General features: G+C 36.9%; 1 protein-coding gene across 1 annotated transcript in view; it reads left to right on the forward strand.

The window, feature by feature from the left end:
- The window catches only part of pcdh11 (protocadherin 11), a 210,707-nt gene that overhangs the window by 119,339 nt on the left and 75,530 nt on the right, over positions 1 to 15,838 (forward strand). Inside the window, exon 5 of the mRNA XM_017475170.3 lies at positions 14,625 to 14,835. Coding sequence (XP_017330659.1) covers positions 14,625 to 14,835 — 211 coding nt within the window. The remainder of the gene's footprint in view (positions 1 to 14,624; positions 14,836 to 15,838) is intronic.

The following is a 15,838-nucleotide window of genomic DNA, read 5'->3' on the forward strand; positions in this document are numbered from 1 at the left end:
TGGTCACTTCGTCACAGTTGAAGATCTGTGCTGAAATGCTAGAAGATCCTTGTTTTGAAGCCAGCATGTTGGGGCCAAAAGAAACTCCCATCTGCAGTGCATCATTTGCATGGGTGTAACTTTCTTTCCAAAAATTTGCCAAGAGACAACGATGGTTGGTACAAAACTTTTGTGATAAATGAGAAACACATTTACAATAGAGCCCATGTTTCTTTTTATGCAGAAGATTAAAACCATAATACAGTACACAAACTGTCTAAGCACTGAGAGATCCTGCTACACGATTAATTCTTGGTCCATCACTGCAGTTTCCTACATAACTAACCATTCCTCATTTTAGCCATATGCTCAAACGCATTGCGTAACTTTCAGTTGCTGTAGGCCGATTGGTGGACTGAGTGATCGACAATCATATTAAGACGATGAGAAGCAGTCTGTAAAGGCAGTGCATTTGATTATAGTATATTTATTCACTTTAGAAATAGAGTGAGAGCTTAATGCTGTAGTACAAGTTGTTATCAAATGGCTTTTGTGTAAATGAAAGGTTATTAATCTAAAAAATCGATTAAATATCATATATATCATACAGTATGCATAGTATTCCTCAAATGTCCTATTGCTGAGAGATGTTGTATATTTTTCCAAGATGGCTGGTATTAAATAACTACCTAAAATTAATTTCAGTAAATCTCTGCTTCATGTATGAAACCAAATATCATTTGAGGAAGCAACTCATGAATCTTTATAAACAGCTCCTGCTATACAGAAAACATTAAGATCAAGGGCTACTAATTTGGGCTAATGTATGGTTATGTGCCATGTCTGTCACACACCAATCATAACACTATTTTTAAATAATGTAGCTTTTCCAGTAACAAAACACTATATAACCACATTCTCTCTTTCCACTTCAACATTATTTAACAAAAAATTATTAAACAAATTGCTTACACTTGTTTCTGTCAGGATTCAAGCACAGTAGTACTTAATTAGTGTAGAATGTGAGTAGGTACACGCATCAGCTTGCAAGAACCTGTCTGGAGAATAACCGCATCACGCTACACCTACAGAGAACGCATTATTCAAGTGATGAAAATAAGACTATCAAATATCTATGGTCATATCTGTCAGTGTTTATTAATATGAAAATTTAGCATGTCAACGTATGTTGTTATTAAAAGAAAAGCAAAATCTCTGTCATGACAAACCCTTTCCAAAGCATGTACTGTAAATATTATTTTGTGCAATAAAATAGCTGCACAATAAAATGAAATTAGCTTCCGTGTACTTATCTTCTTTTCTTAGAAACTCGTATTGTAGCTAACTACTTTAAATCATGAATAGCTTGTAGATTGACAAGATTAAAATTTAAAAGTAGCTTCCCAGATACATCTATAGCACCTATGAGCATTATTGTTAAAATTTCCTCCTTTAGGAACACCCATGACACAAACTGCATGCCTTTTCAAACACCCTACAGTAACTTATATTTTAAATTATTGTGCAAACAAACATCAGGGAAGCAAAGACACAAACATTTTCACACTGTTATAATCATATAACTTCCTTACATTTAAAGGAAAAGTATTTTTTAAAAATAGATATCAACTTTTAGAATTTCCAGCGGGAATTTATACTGTATACTTAGCATGAGCTACCTATTAGTGAGGTTTTCTCATTACAGCAGTGTTTTAATGAGCTAATCATGTACAATATATGATATTGCTGTGGAGCCTAAGAGGTCATGACTCATATTGAACCAGTAGCTACTACTACTTTATGAAAAAAAGAAATTATGGTTAATCGATTATATATTATCCGCACTTATTTTGCAAACTACGTAGTGTTCCAAGTCTCCATGCATAAAGGGAATGAACACTTTTTAGCCAAATGTCTTTCGAAATTTTTCATACTTAGTTTATAATAGATATATTTTTTGTTGTTGTTGTTGTTGTTGTTGTTGTTGTTGTTGTTTCGATAGCCTTTAAAAATGCCTTTGATAAAAGAAGAATATATTGAAATCATTCTCATGGCTGGATTGGGACACTGTTGCAAGGTTGTAATAGACCTTAACAGGAAACATGGCAAGCACATCACACATGACACTTTAACATTATTCAAAAAAACAAATTCAAAAGGACTGGAAGTGTTGCAGTCCAACTGAGAAGTGGACATCCAGGAACATCCACTGACGAAGTAGCATACATAGTCCCCTATGTATGAAGACTTTTGGGACACCTTGCAGTTTATAAAATAAGCAATTCCTTTGATTTGTTGTAAGCATGGCTCCTATTTGCTATCATATATTTGCTATTGTTTTCCTATAATTATGGCATGAAGTCTCAGGAGCATGTTCTGACCCTTAGAGGCTAACCCCAGCCGCCATGAATAATAAAACCTAGCATATATTTGTATATTTGTGTGTACGAATCTTTCTCTGCATGAGACCCCTTGGTGAGGAATGACCCTGGTAAACCCTTCCTCTCTGCTCTTTGTGATTCCTCCAAAAAAAATAGTAGAAAAAATAATCATTATCATATTAAAATGCAAATTAATCCATCCTCCCTCGCACTTTTAATAGGGTCTAAATGCTTAAGGTTAATGTGATGTCATGCAAAACACTAATATTGCTATACAATGCACGATTACATCAAGAGCACCATTCAAGATCTAGCTTTATATGTCTTTGTATCTTTATTCTGCATTTATTCATCTGAAGGAGAAAAAAATCCTTCTCAAGGTTGAAATAAATTGGGATCTAGAGACACAACACAATAAGCCCTGCTGTTTTTAATCAATTATTCATCCAATATTTTAATGATCAGAAAGCTGGAGATGATCAAAGGTCTTGTTCCTGCCTCTGTGCTGTGGCTTACTGAGACATGCAGCAGCGCTTTGATGTGCTTCGCCAACAAATGCACTTGTCTCCACATTTCTCCTGCAGGGCTTTGACAGCGCTGGTCTGAGGAGCCACTGCGGATAGGCCAGGGTCACTGACCTATTCTTTAAACAGCTAATATGCAACTTTGAATCTGCACAACTCAGCCCAATACAGAGAACTCTGATTAATTTCTCATAGATCTTCACACTACCTTCCTCATTTCAAGGGAAAATGGTCAGAAAGCTAATATTTTTTTTAATCACTGACAGGCCTTGCATGTATGGATTTTATTCTACAATATAACTATAACCTCTATCTACAGTGGTTTGTGAGGTTACACTGTTTTAAATTCATTCATCCTCAATAAACGTTTTATCCTCGTCAGCACTACGGTGGATCCAGATCCTATTCTGGGAACACTGGGGCATGATGAATACAATACAACCTGGAAGGGATGGATTGCAATCACTCACACACTTGTGCACACCTAGGGATAATTTAACATAGCCAATTCACCTACTGGCATGTTTGTCTGAGGTGGGAGGAAACCGGAGAGCCTGGAGGAAACCCATGCAGATGTGGGGAGAATATTCAAAGCTCCACACAGACAGTAGCTCAGGACTGAACCCAAGGACCCTACATTCTTAAAAAGAAAGTTTATTCAATAGTTCTTTACAACACCATAGGTTCTGCAAATAACCGTCTGCTTGTCAATAACCATTTCCATAGTAACCCATAGTAAAGGATTCTTTAGTTGAGCTGTATGGTTCCTTGTCATTAAATTTAAGAAGTCCTTTATGTTTCATTATAGGTTCTTTAGACCAGTGTATTGGTTTTTCAAGGTATCATACATTACCAGGTTAAAATGAACCCTATAAGGTTCTTTGTGGGACTGGGAAAGGTTCTCCTGGTATCACTATGGTATACCATACTTTGGTTCCTTAAAGCACTAAGGGTTTTTTTTGAGAATTTACTGTATGATAACATGGTTTCTTGTGGCACTGCTGTGAAGAACCATTTCTGGGTACTTTAAAGCCCGTAAATAGATAGTTCTCTAAAAAACTTGAGAGTAAAAGGTTCTTTGTGTGACTTCAATGGGTTCTCCAATAACACCAGGCTGAAACCCCATTTTTGGTTCTAATTGGAATTTTATTTTTAAGAGTGAGTCTATAGTGCTCCCAAGGTTAAATCCAAATAGTGGAATTTGGTCACCATGTTCAAGTAATGTTGAAGCTTACATTAACATATGCCTCCTGTGAGAACGTACTCATGCATTGAGAGCGCAGTTCCGTTCACAATTTTTCCCTAATGAGCTAATTAATTTGTTCATTTTTTATTTTCTGCTTCGAGATGCTTTGTCGAGCAGAAGTGTTTGTCTCCTCAAGACACAACATCATTCAAAGGCAATAAATCCACAAGCAGAGATGGCTTAGTGGCTGCTGATGAGCCAATCCAATCTGTGTCACGATGAAGAGGTGTCGGAGAAAGCTGTTCTGCCCCACCGAAAGCTTATTGATGCTCGGCATTTACAGGGGCTTACATTTTCCCTCTGGACACACAAAGCCAAGCCTCTCTGAACTGGTCAAATTAATTGTATAGCAAATAGGTTTTATTTTTCTCTTGATAAGATAAATATGTCTCGTAAAATATGTTGCTGAATCTTCTGTAATTCTTCAACGAATCTGGTTATTGAGAAATCTGTTCATCATCAGTTGTTTATTGGTGCTACTCTTTTTTTTTTATTTTTATAAAGTTCATGCTGTAGTGTTTTAAGGTCTTGAGGCACATATTAAACCTTAGTGTTTCATAATTTACTGAATATGAAAGTTTTGTGGAAACATTTACCATCCACTGGGCTTTGCCAGAGGCACTACCATCACTACTGAAATGTATGTCTCTTATAAATGGCCAGACCAGCGGTCTTTGCATAAATATTTGATCTACCTGATGAATCTCCATTGTTTTCCATGACAGATGTAATTATGCCGGTGGCATGTGAAGGACCACATTTTAGCCACCACTGTTGGACATGACGTGGAGCCTGACTGTAGCCATGCCATCTGTATCCTTGTAGACCTGACAGGCCACATCAGTCAGTGCATCCTGTATACTTTGTTAGCACCTTGTACGCCTACATGCTCATGGCTGGCCTCTGAGCTCCTCGAGTGATTTGTTGATTTGTTGACATGAATATTTCGCCTCCTATGCACTCGCAGCTCAAAAGCCATAAGAGTCGTGCACGTCTCCTTGCAGTAACTGCCACTCCTGCTCCATCACATTCTGTTTGGTGAGAGCTGTTAGAGAATCATATACAGAATGCAGGCGCAAAATCAGTGATTAATCATTAAACACAATCTCTCACTCACTCTCTCTATCTCTGTCTCTTTTAGAGTAATTATACAGTCCCCCAAGAAACAAAGCTATTTGTTCCAAATACAAATAGTCACTCTGTGTTCCCCATTTAGAGCCATGTCACACTTTTTTGTAGATAATTTTGATCATCCACTGGATATGTGCTGCACTCTAATGGCTTCATCAGCATGTCAGGAGCTGCCTATCAAACCCTGATGTCATTGTATATACTACTATGAGATATGTCAAATACTAATACTATAATCACAGCTGGGTGACATGTCTTCTATAAAATCAATACACTGCTGTACGCATCATGTCAAAGCCAATGCAAAATTTTTTTTCATTCATCCACCTGTGGTTCTCCATCAGTCTCTCTTATTGTCAATAGAGTATGTCTGAACATTGAACGCAACCTAGGTCATATCTTATAGTATCTGTTTAATAGTCATTCCATGGGATGTTCCAGGAAGTCTTCTACAAGATGAAGCATGACATTCCTCCTTTTGCTTTAACTCACCGTATAAGTTTTCAAGAAACTAACAATAACGTAGCCTTAACCTCTTGCAAAGGCTTTTGCTTTTACCATGTGTTTTAGTTTGGCTCTCCAGGTCAATAACCTTGCTTAAAAAAAAAAAAAAAATCCTGTTCTCACCTGTCACTATCAGTTTGTAATGTGAATGTGGCACTAGCCAGGGTAGCTAATGACTTCTATGCTTTAGTCCTCTGATGCTTAATGAAGTGACAGTTCTTTTCCATATCCTTTCCCCTGTAAGGCCACGAAGGCTTCCTAGCTTTAATGAGCAATTTTCTGATTTCTGTTCCATCAAAAGGCATTTACTTTAAGCAAATGTCACTTGCAAATGCATTGTGACTCAGTGTGCTCCATCAGGGGGAAGAGGCCTTAAGCACTGTTGAGATTGTCTTTTCAGTCTCTGAAGTGCCTGTTCCAGCACAGACCGGCTCATCTTTTCATTATCATGAACCCACTAACGTGGTGTCAGACATTCATCTAAGTTATGATTAGAGTGATCTCTAATCTCAGGCATTTAGTTAATTACGTTGCTCTCATGGTTCAGCTCTTAAATCTGTAAAACATTGTGTATTTTAACCCTTGTGATCTGAACACACGTTCCACATTTAAAGTGATGGTTTCATCTTAGTATGCTCAGGTCAAAATGATTAAAAGACAACCTTTGTAGCTTTGAATATGATTTCCATTCTCATTTGTGAAGCAGATCCAGGCAAGTAGTTTCATATTGAGAAAAAAAATATATTGTTTTGATGTTAATAAAAAAATATTAAAAAGGATCATTCTGACCTAAACAAAACTTAAAGGTTAAAAATGAAGGGAGGCTCCATCTTTAACCTGTTGCTCCTGCCCTAGTATGAAATCATTTTCAGCACTCACATTATTCTCGACATTTGATTTCCCATTGAGCCCTGTGGCACAACAAGCAAAAAAAAAAAAAAAGACTATTTTACATTGACATATATGAGCCTATTGCTTACATCTAAGTCCTTTGCTTACATCTGATCTTTATTCCCTCAGGTTATTTACCACCATGTGACACTATATGAAGCCATATATACTGTAGCATACATATTTTTTTATTGTATTGCACTTTGTTCTTCTGTCTGCTGAGTCAGGAGCTTGAATCCAGGCTTGGAAAGATAAACTTCAGTATCTGCACGTGCCTAAAATAACAGCTGCTTCAAACCAACAAGGATTTGTATGTTGCTGAGGACATTTAGGTTACTTGGTTGTTCAGTTTCATCAGGGGAAGGCAAGGGGAAAAAAATGAACAGGCCACATATGTTTTTTTTTTCAGCTGAGTAGCTCCACGCACGGATCTGGAGAGACGCCTGTTTGGTGTCTTGCTGGCTTTCAAAAAGCGCCAAACGAGAAAATTAACCGTAATGCTATTTCACGGTGCTTCACAGTTGGAGATCAGCCCTGCCTGCTTTCCATGGAGGCAAAAGGCAGAGCAGTAGACAGGGTCACTCTGTATGAGCACACTCATATTAGCTATCCTCTCATTTTCTATTCATGGGAACAAATTAAAGCAGCACAACAAATTCAAACTGATGGTAACCTCATATTCAACGGAAAAAAAGAAACAAGAAGAGTTGAGAAAGTTGACAAAATTTGGGAAGCTGAGAAATACTTCATGTGTCCTCTCAGAGCAGTGTTTATGCTGTATTAACAGTTTACTTCCACAGCTTCTTTGGACCTAAGGCTGCACAAAACTGAGTAAGTGAATTTTTTTTTTTTCCCCGACACATTTAAATAGAGAAAAGCTGAGACGGGGTGTGAAACCATATCCCTGCTTCTTCAATGAGGTTAAAGGGCTTAAAAATAGTTGTAAGGTAACTATGAATAATTCAGACACTTTAAGCTCAACTAGGTTTCAACTTAAAGGAGTCCCTTTTTTGAAGAAGATTGTCAATTTTGCAATGCAGAAGAATAGATGACTATGGCAAAGAATGGGAAATTACATTTTTGTATTATTGTTATACAGCAGCACTGTATTAGAATTAGAATGAATAAAACATAACTTATAAACATAGGATTACAAGATCAAAACTGAGGTCGTAGATAGTGATGTGTTCATGTGTTTTCTGGCAGAAAATAATTTCTGTCTCGAGAAACATGATGGGCTAGAAATGCATAATTTCTGTTATCAGATGCGCTCAGAGATAACACAGATGAGATATTCATAATGGCATGGTAAGTTTTACTCTTTTTTCCTGCTTTCCAGTCTTATTTTAAACAATTGACTGTGAATTAGCCTTTTCAGTTAAATAGATTATTCACAGCTCAATTCAGCCCTAAGGATGGGTCTTCAGCCAGCCAGCCAGTCTCTGGTGATCTGTTCCTAAGCCGCTGTTGTTTGTCACTCAGAATGAGGCTGGACAGGCTGCGCTTGCCATCTCGCATGGAAATTGGGATTCTTTTTTTTTTCACAAATAACATTGACATTCTGACTTTGCTAGGATAGAGGACATGGCGAAGCACTGATCCATGACTTCCCTCTGGTGCAGGTCGCTGATGTTCTTCCTATCTCCTGTCTCTCACTACATTAATATAAGGAACACATAATCCTCTCACCAGCCAATCTGGCTCCATGTACACAGCGCCTGGGTCGCCACTAGCAAGGAGCATTTGGCAGTAGCTGACTCAGTACAAAACTTGGCTTGCTCCTCCCCTTTATCTCTGTGCACATACTTTTGATGGCAGTGTTTTATCTGGTTAGACAGGCTTTGTTTGGTCTGGATATCTCCTTAAGCAGCTTGTGTTTGCACTATGGATTTCTGGCATAAGATAATGCCCTACATACGCACCTTAACCCTTCTAATAAGATGGTATACGTTTGTTCAAACGCTTGGCCAGAAAAGGATTTTGCTTAAAGATATTCAGATTTAATAAATGGCAGATTTAATAAATGGTGTATTGGCAAGGTTCATATGGGAAGTGGTGTATTGATTGAGTTACATAAAGAATATTTGTCTTAAGTTTTTACTCTACCTTTTAATAGGAGATCAAAAAATACAAAACAAATACACTGACACACTGTATGATTATAATAAAAATGTATAAATGTTCAAGTGCAGTGATCTTCTACATCTACTGAGCAGATATAAAATAACATTTTCTTAAATAACTATTTCCATTCATCTTCAGTAGATTTATCAGGGTCAGGGTGGATCTGGAGCCTATCCTGGGAACACTGAGTGTGACATGGAAATATTCCCTGGATATGAACCATGCACAAACATTTACATACCCATTCATACCTAGAAGCAATTTACAGTAGTAGTACACCTACAGCATGTTTTTGGGAACTGGGAGGAACACGTAAAACCCGGCGGAACCCATGCAGACACAGGGAGAACGTCCATACAGGCGGTAACTCAAGCTCCTGATCAATCCCTGGAGCTGTGAGGCAGCAATACGGCACGCTGTGCCAATGTGCCACCCATGCAAAGTCACGTCACTTTATATATGCAGAAAAATTGGATATTCTCATGTGTTTAGTCATTCAAAGAAATACTGTTCGGTTCATTGTTTGTGTTAATACTGACACCAGCAGGCTATAGCTGAACTGTTCCCCAGTTCTTTGCTTATCTCTGATTATATTTCTAGTCATACCCCTTAACAAATGACACCACATCTGGTGGAGCATAGCTGCGCAGGCTTTAAATTATAGACTGCATAATTTCACATCAGCATCCTGTTGTTCTGTCAGTGCAGATCAAAGATAAACCAGTCAGAAAATCACCCATCTCTGAGGTCTCAGGTCATGAGAATAGCACTGTGTACTCTGACAGCACAACTTCGATCTGGATTTTTTAAGGAAAGGTTCCAGGCTACAGGGGGTAGACTTGCACATTGCTCTTCGAATTTTAATTCCAATCAAATTACACCCCCCACCCCCCCACCCTCGTGGTTTCTAAATGCTAAATGAGATTAGTGTTCATGATATTGACAGAACGAGAGAGTATCATTATAACTTGAATGAAATGAATTGAATTGAGTGTGCAGAGTAGAGGCAATCCTAGCCGATAAGTCTATCTAAGATCCCTTTAAAGCATAATCCATTAGTACAGTGGGCAATTTCTCTCTCTTTGCTTCTGAATGAATATCGGAAGTGGCGATATCAGTGTCTATAGCACACCCAATAATGCAACTCAGCATTCAGCTTGCCAATTGTAAGGATTTACTTTAGTCAACCTACCAATAGTTCATAAATGAACTGGCAAGCTGTTTGGAGATCTGTGGTTTTGGCAGGAGACAGCCTGCTTTTATACCAAGATTTTTTATTTATTTAATTTTTTTACCCCACAAAACAATAATAACTTACATCTGTATATCGCTATATCACCATGACACAAGAGTAATATTTTAATAAAGCTTGATTTATCTTCCCTTTTCCTAGGTTCTTATAGACCTAGGGGTATATTATATATATTTGTATATATATATATATATATATATATATATATATATATATATATATACACACACACATATATATGGTGAAATGGTTCATAAGAGTAAACACAAACACATTTCTCAGCATCATTGCTTTTTCATTGGCACAAATTTAGGGTAAGGAATATGAGGATGTACTTTGTCACTTTTATTCTCACCATAACAATGTTACAGGAAGTCGTCCAAGAGCTGCAAATGAAAAGGGAAGCAAATGGGTCTTTTCAGTTTTCAGCCCAATGAAAACCAATGTAAAAAGAGGGGGGGGGGGGGGGGGGGGGATCCAGTTAGTTCTGTTTCATAAAGAATCAAGCAAAGCTGTGCTTGCCTTTGGCTGTTTTCTTACTTCCAACAAATTGACTGTCTGTAAAAAGGTCATCCATTGAAACCTCTGCAGCTAAGTCCCCAGAGAGACAGAAGTGCTCCTTCTTTTCACGAGAAAATCCTTATAACGCGTCTGGACCCGTCTGGTTAAAGCCACTTGATCCACATCCTTCTCCTCCCTCTAAATTGGGCCATTGGGTCGAAAGCGGTGGAGTCTAGTCAGAAAGCTTCACCATTTTGCATGGTAGTGGGCAATCTCTATCAATTATACATTCAATATCCAAGAGGGGAGATAACACAACATTCAACCACTTTTTTTCTATTAATCTAATTTATAGAGCATGATGATGAAGATGTTAGATTTTTTTTCTTTTCTTTTTAGATGTTCATACTAATCCAACCTTCAACTTTCATGACATCATAGGTGTGAAGCTGGGGAATTTCCAGTGTTCAGTAGTACTGATTAAGCCCAAGATTATAAATCGGGTCACACTGAATTACTAACACAAGATATTTCAAACTGACTTGGATGACTGAATATAATACTTAGGTTCGAGTTACCAAAAGCAATATTCTTAACACTTCAGAACAGACCCTTAACCCCGGATGTAACTACAGTGTTTGCTGGATATTGTTCTAGGCCATCTCTTTACATTTTAAAGCAATACTAGTAATATTTCAAATATATATCTTAAATGTATCTGTTATTAAAATAATCTATGGATATGCATACATTGTTGTCATCATTTTTTTTTTTCATCCAGAAAAAGCACGAAGTTCTTCTGTTTCCAGATTTTAAAGGTTTAATTTTGAACTTTGGACTACTGCTTCTCTTCTTATTGTAATCATACAATTTCAATGACACACACACACACACATACACGCACACGCACACACACACACACACACACACACACACACACACACAAAAAAATAAAATAATAATAATAATAATAATAATTTACTAACAGTGTTTGTGGAGGATTGCATCTTTAAATCAAAGCAAATATAATGTCTGATTTGCATTTTTGTCATAATTAATATGTAATTTGGAGTTTTTCATCCTAAAATTGTTAATTATCATTATTAATACAACAAAAATGGCAGATTTTAAATTTGTGGAAGCCTATTTTTACCCTTTCAAGACAAATGTTAATAATAATAATAATAATAATAATAATAATAATAATAATAATAATAATAATAGTATTATATTATATTATAATATTATATAATAATATTAGTAGTATTTTATTACTGTTGCATTATTTTCTTGAAATTATGTCTGAGGATTGAGGCAAAATATGTATGCTTTGTTTTTTTTCTCTAACCAGATAAAATGGATATTACTACTGTATTTGTTCTTTTTTGTGTATGTTTACCTTAGTAATACCCTGATCATTCAATATAGTCTTCAAAGCTACATCTTACTGGTATAGAGTATTCAGCTTTGGTATACGGTTTCTGCTTTCGTTTCATGCCTTAGCTAGCAATCTTGAGTTGTAATCTTCTCCATGCAAAGGGCCAGATTGGACTGTGAAACTTCCCTAATAGTGGCTGCCAGGCTGATTATCCTGGCCAACAACTGCCTCGCCAGAGATTGTGTTCTACACTATGCTGGCCAAAACCTGGTGTTTTCTACTACAGTGGTAACAACATTGTGCTTGGCACAGTTTGTGGGTAATCTCTGACCCAGGCAATTCTGAGTTTATCAGAAGCATGCTGGAGCAACTGTAGAGCAAGAAATATGACCATTTTTGCTCAAAGTTGCTTTCAGGCAGTACTGGGCTCAAGATTATAAACGAAAACATTAAAATGAAATACAAAAACTTTAACATATAATACTTTAGGGATTTCAATTGTGAAGGGAATTAGAAATTAGAAGAATTACTCCATGTTTCTTTTTCTCTCCTGCTTCTTTAAGCACAATCCACAAATCATTGGATTTGTGGATCATTGGATCAATACACTAGCTGCACTATTCTACAAAATATTCTCCTTAGTATTCAATTGTAAAATATGACAGTCGAATAAGACCACATGGTTTTGTCATTTTAAAAGTTCTACTCCATAGTCACACTGCAAAACAAGTGTAATATATTTGGATTTACAACTAACTACTGTAAAGTAATATATATATATATATATATATATATATATATATATATATATATATATATATATATATATATATATATATATATATATATATATATACGTGGTTAATGGGTTACTCACTATTAACCAGCTAACCCTTATGTCACCTAATTACCTTTTAAAAATATGACAAACAGGCAGAATATTTATATGTACCAATCATATATCTTGTACAGAGGCACAGAATAAACTAGCTTTAATAAACTAACTAACCAGTCCTTTGCATTCCACAATTATCCTAAAAAAAAAAAAAATTCAGATAGTTACAAAGAATCCTTAAAAACAATTCTTAGCCAATCAAGAATCATTGAACATGGATCAGCATCTACACTATGTAAGCAAAGGTTTGCGGACACATGCCAATAACACGCACATGTGCTTTTTGAACACTCCATTCCAGATTTAGTCTTCCTATGCTGTTATAATAACCTTCACTCTTCTGGGAAGGCTTTCCACTAGATTTTGAAATGTGCTGTAGAGATCTGTGTCCATTCAGCAACAAAAGCATTAGTGAGGTCAGGTACTGATGTTGGTGAGGAGGCTTGAGGTACAGTGGTTGCTCCAATTTGTCTCAAGGTGTTCATTGGGTTTGAGGTCAGGGCTCTATGAAATCCACTCAAGTTCTTCCACACCAACCTTTGCAAACCATGTCGTCATGGACCTCACTTTGTGCACAGGGGCATTGTCATGCTGGATCATGTTTGAGCCACTTAGTTCCACTGAAGGGAAATCTTAATGCTACAGCATACAAAGACATTCAAGACAATTGTGCCCCTCCAACTTTGTGACATGCACTTGCATCTGTATCAAAAATGTTTATTTTTCATTATCTTGCAAAAATACAATAACAATATAAATATACGCTGTATTAATGAAGGGGGCACGGTGGCTTAGTGGTTTACACATTTGCCTTGTACCTCCGGGGTTGGGTGTTCAAATCCAACCTTCACCCTATTTGTGGAGTTTGTATGTTCTCCCCGTGTAAGTACTCTGGTTTCCTCCCCCAGTGCAAAAACAGGTGTTATAGGCTAAATGGTATTTTCTAATTGTCCGTAGTGTGTGATTGTGCCCCTACGATGGGTTGGCACACCATCCAGTGTATCCCCAGCCTTGTGCCCCAGGTTCCGTGGAATAGGCTCCAGGCTCCCCCGTGGACCTGTGTAGGATAATCCTCACAGAAGATGGATCAATTGTTTAATATAATTTATGCAACAGAGTGGCAGAGTGGCAGAGCAGGTAGTGTTAGTGCCATGTCCATAAGGTCCTTTATTTTTCCCCACCTCCAAAAGTTCTCCTTTGTGTGTCCGTGTGTGTTCAAACAGTTGAAAAAACAAACAAACAAATAAATATATAAATGCATGCATACATATATATATATATACATAAGGTGTTTATTATCTTTTGCAGGCACAGTGCCCTGTGTTTCAGTTGGCATTTTTGCAAAGAAATTTCATTTTAATTTATCACTGCATAATAGAAATAAACCCAAACCCTTCACATGCTTCTGGATCCTCAAATGGTGGTTTTGTGTGCACAGGTGTTGAGGAATGTGACAGGAACTAAAGATCACCTTTTTTTGTTTCAGATTTGCACAGACCACTTTAATTGCACGTTTTTACTTTCAGGTCTAAATGAACTGAACATAACATCTGTAATATAATTATAGATCTGTGTTCCTTTTGAGAAATTTGGTCAAAGATGATGTTTCATGTTTTAAAAAAAATATTTTTTTACCAAATGTGAATGTTTTTTCATCTTAATATAAGGGTTAAACAAGCTGTGTTTCGTTAAATGTGTGCAGCTGCGGCTTGTGATACTCATTATCAACATTATTCCTGCCTCCAAATATCTGCCTCAGAGCACAAAGCCGTCATATGCTTATGCTGAAAAAGTTTGTGTATGTGTTTGTGTGTTTAGCAGAGTCAGCGGCGTGTGACCTTTCACCTTCCTGATGGTTCTCAGGAGAGCTGTAATGCCACTGGACCAATGGAACAGGAGGTGGGCAGCAGTGCCAGTATCACTAGCACCACTCAGTCTCTGCCATTGGGATTCCCACAAGACGAGTACTACGAGCAGACTTCGCCCAACAGCCGCACTGAGGGTGATGGCAACTCTGACCCCGAGTCTAGTGAGTGCCTGCTACCATCCTTTTCCACCACACACTGGAGTTGTATAGAATAGTCGACTGATATACATTCCATACATTCAATTTTCACCCCTGTGGCGATGTCAGCTAGCTTGGGGGGTGGTGGCTGGGGTGGCTGATGGTAAAGACATTTGAATATTATTCATGTGCTTGTACTACATGTACTGTTACTTTGTAAATATTTCAGACTAGATTAAGTAAATTTTACAGTCAGCTTCACTTGGTGTAAGAATACACTGTGAAAAAACATTTTAATATTTTCTTTAAGCCTAATGAAACATTAACATATCTCTTATGGATAAGTGTATAGATGTGCACAGGGCTGTTTTTTAATCCCACTCCCAACTGTCTTCTGAATTAATTCTGACCAATCCCACCATATCTCCTAGTTATTTTGGTTTGTACAGTGTCTGCCCATGATATGTTCAAATTAACTTACTATTTCCAAAAATATAAACAAAACTGTGGTGGCTTGGGAAAACTATTCACATATTTTGCACATATCTCAATCAGAAGTTATAAATGTTACAGCATCTGGTAACCTCCAAAAGTGCTAAAAGAGGAAGAAAAATATATATATATATATATAATAATAATAACAATTATATATATATATATATATATATATATATATATATATATATATATATATATATATAAAACATACTTAATAACATTATTCTCGTGACGTCATTTTATCATGAGAATATCTTGCACCTTGTGATTAGGACTGGTGTTGCATGCATGTTGGTGTCTTTTCCACTGTCATCATAAATTTAATGAAAAGAGAGGGGGGTGTCCCCTTCTCAAGTGTCAGAAACTAATGTGGAAGCTGTCAGTCACTGACAGACATAGAGCTATTTCAGCTTGAGTGAGTCCCTTATCAAAGCTAAATTGAATATGTTCATCCATGATGCTGCGTGATTGCGCTAAGCTTTTGCTGCCATCAGAACAATAAAAACAGCATGTTATCTCGAGTACACAG

Source organism: Ictalurus punctatus, chromosome 8 (assembly GCF_001660625.3).
Source record: "Ictalurus punctatus breed USDA103 chromosome 8, Coco_2.0, whole genome shotgun sequence".
Taxonomy (NCBI): Eukaryota; Metazoa; Chordata; class Actinopteri; order Siluriformes; family Ictaluridae; genus Ictalurus; species Ictalurus punctatus.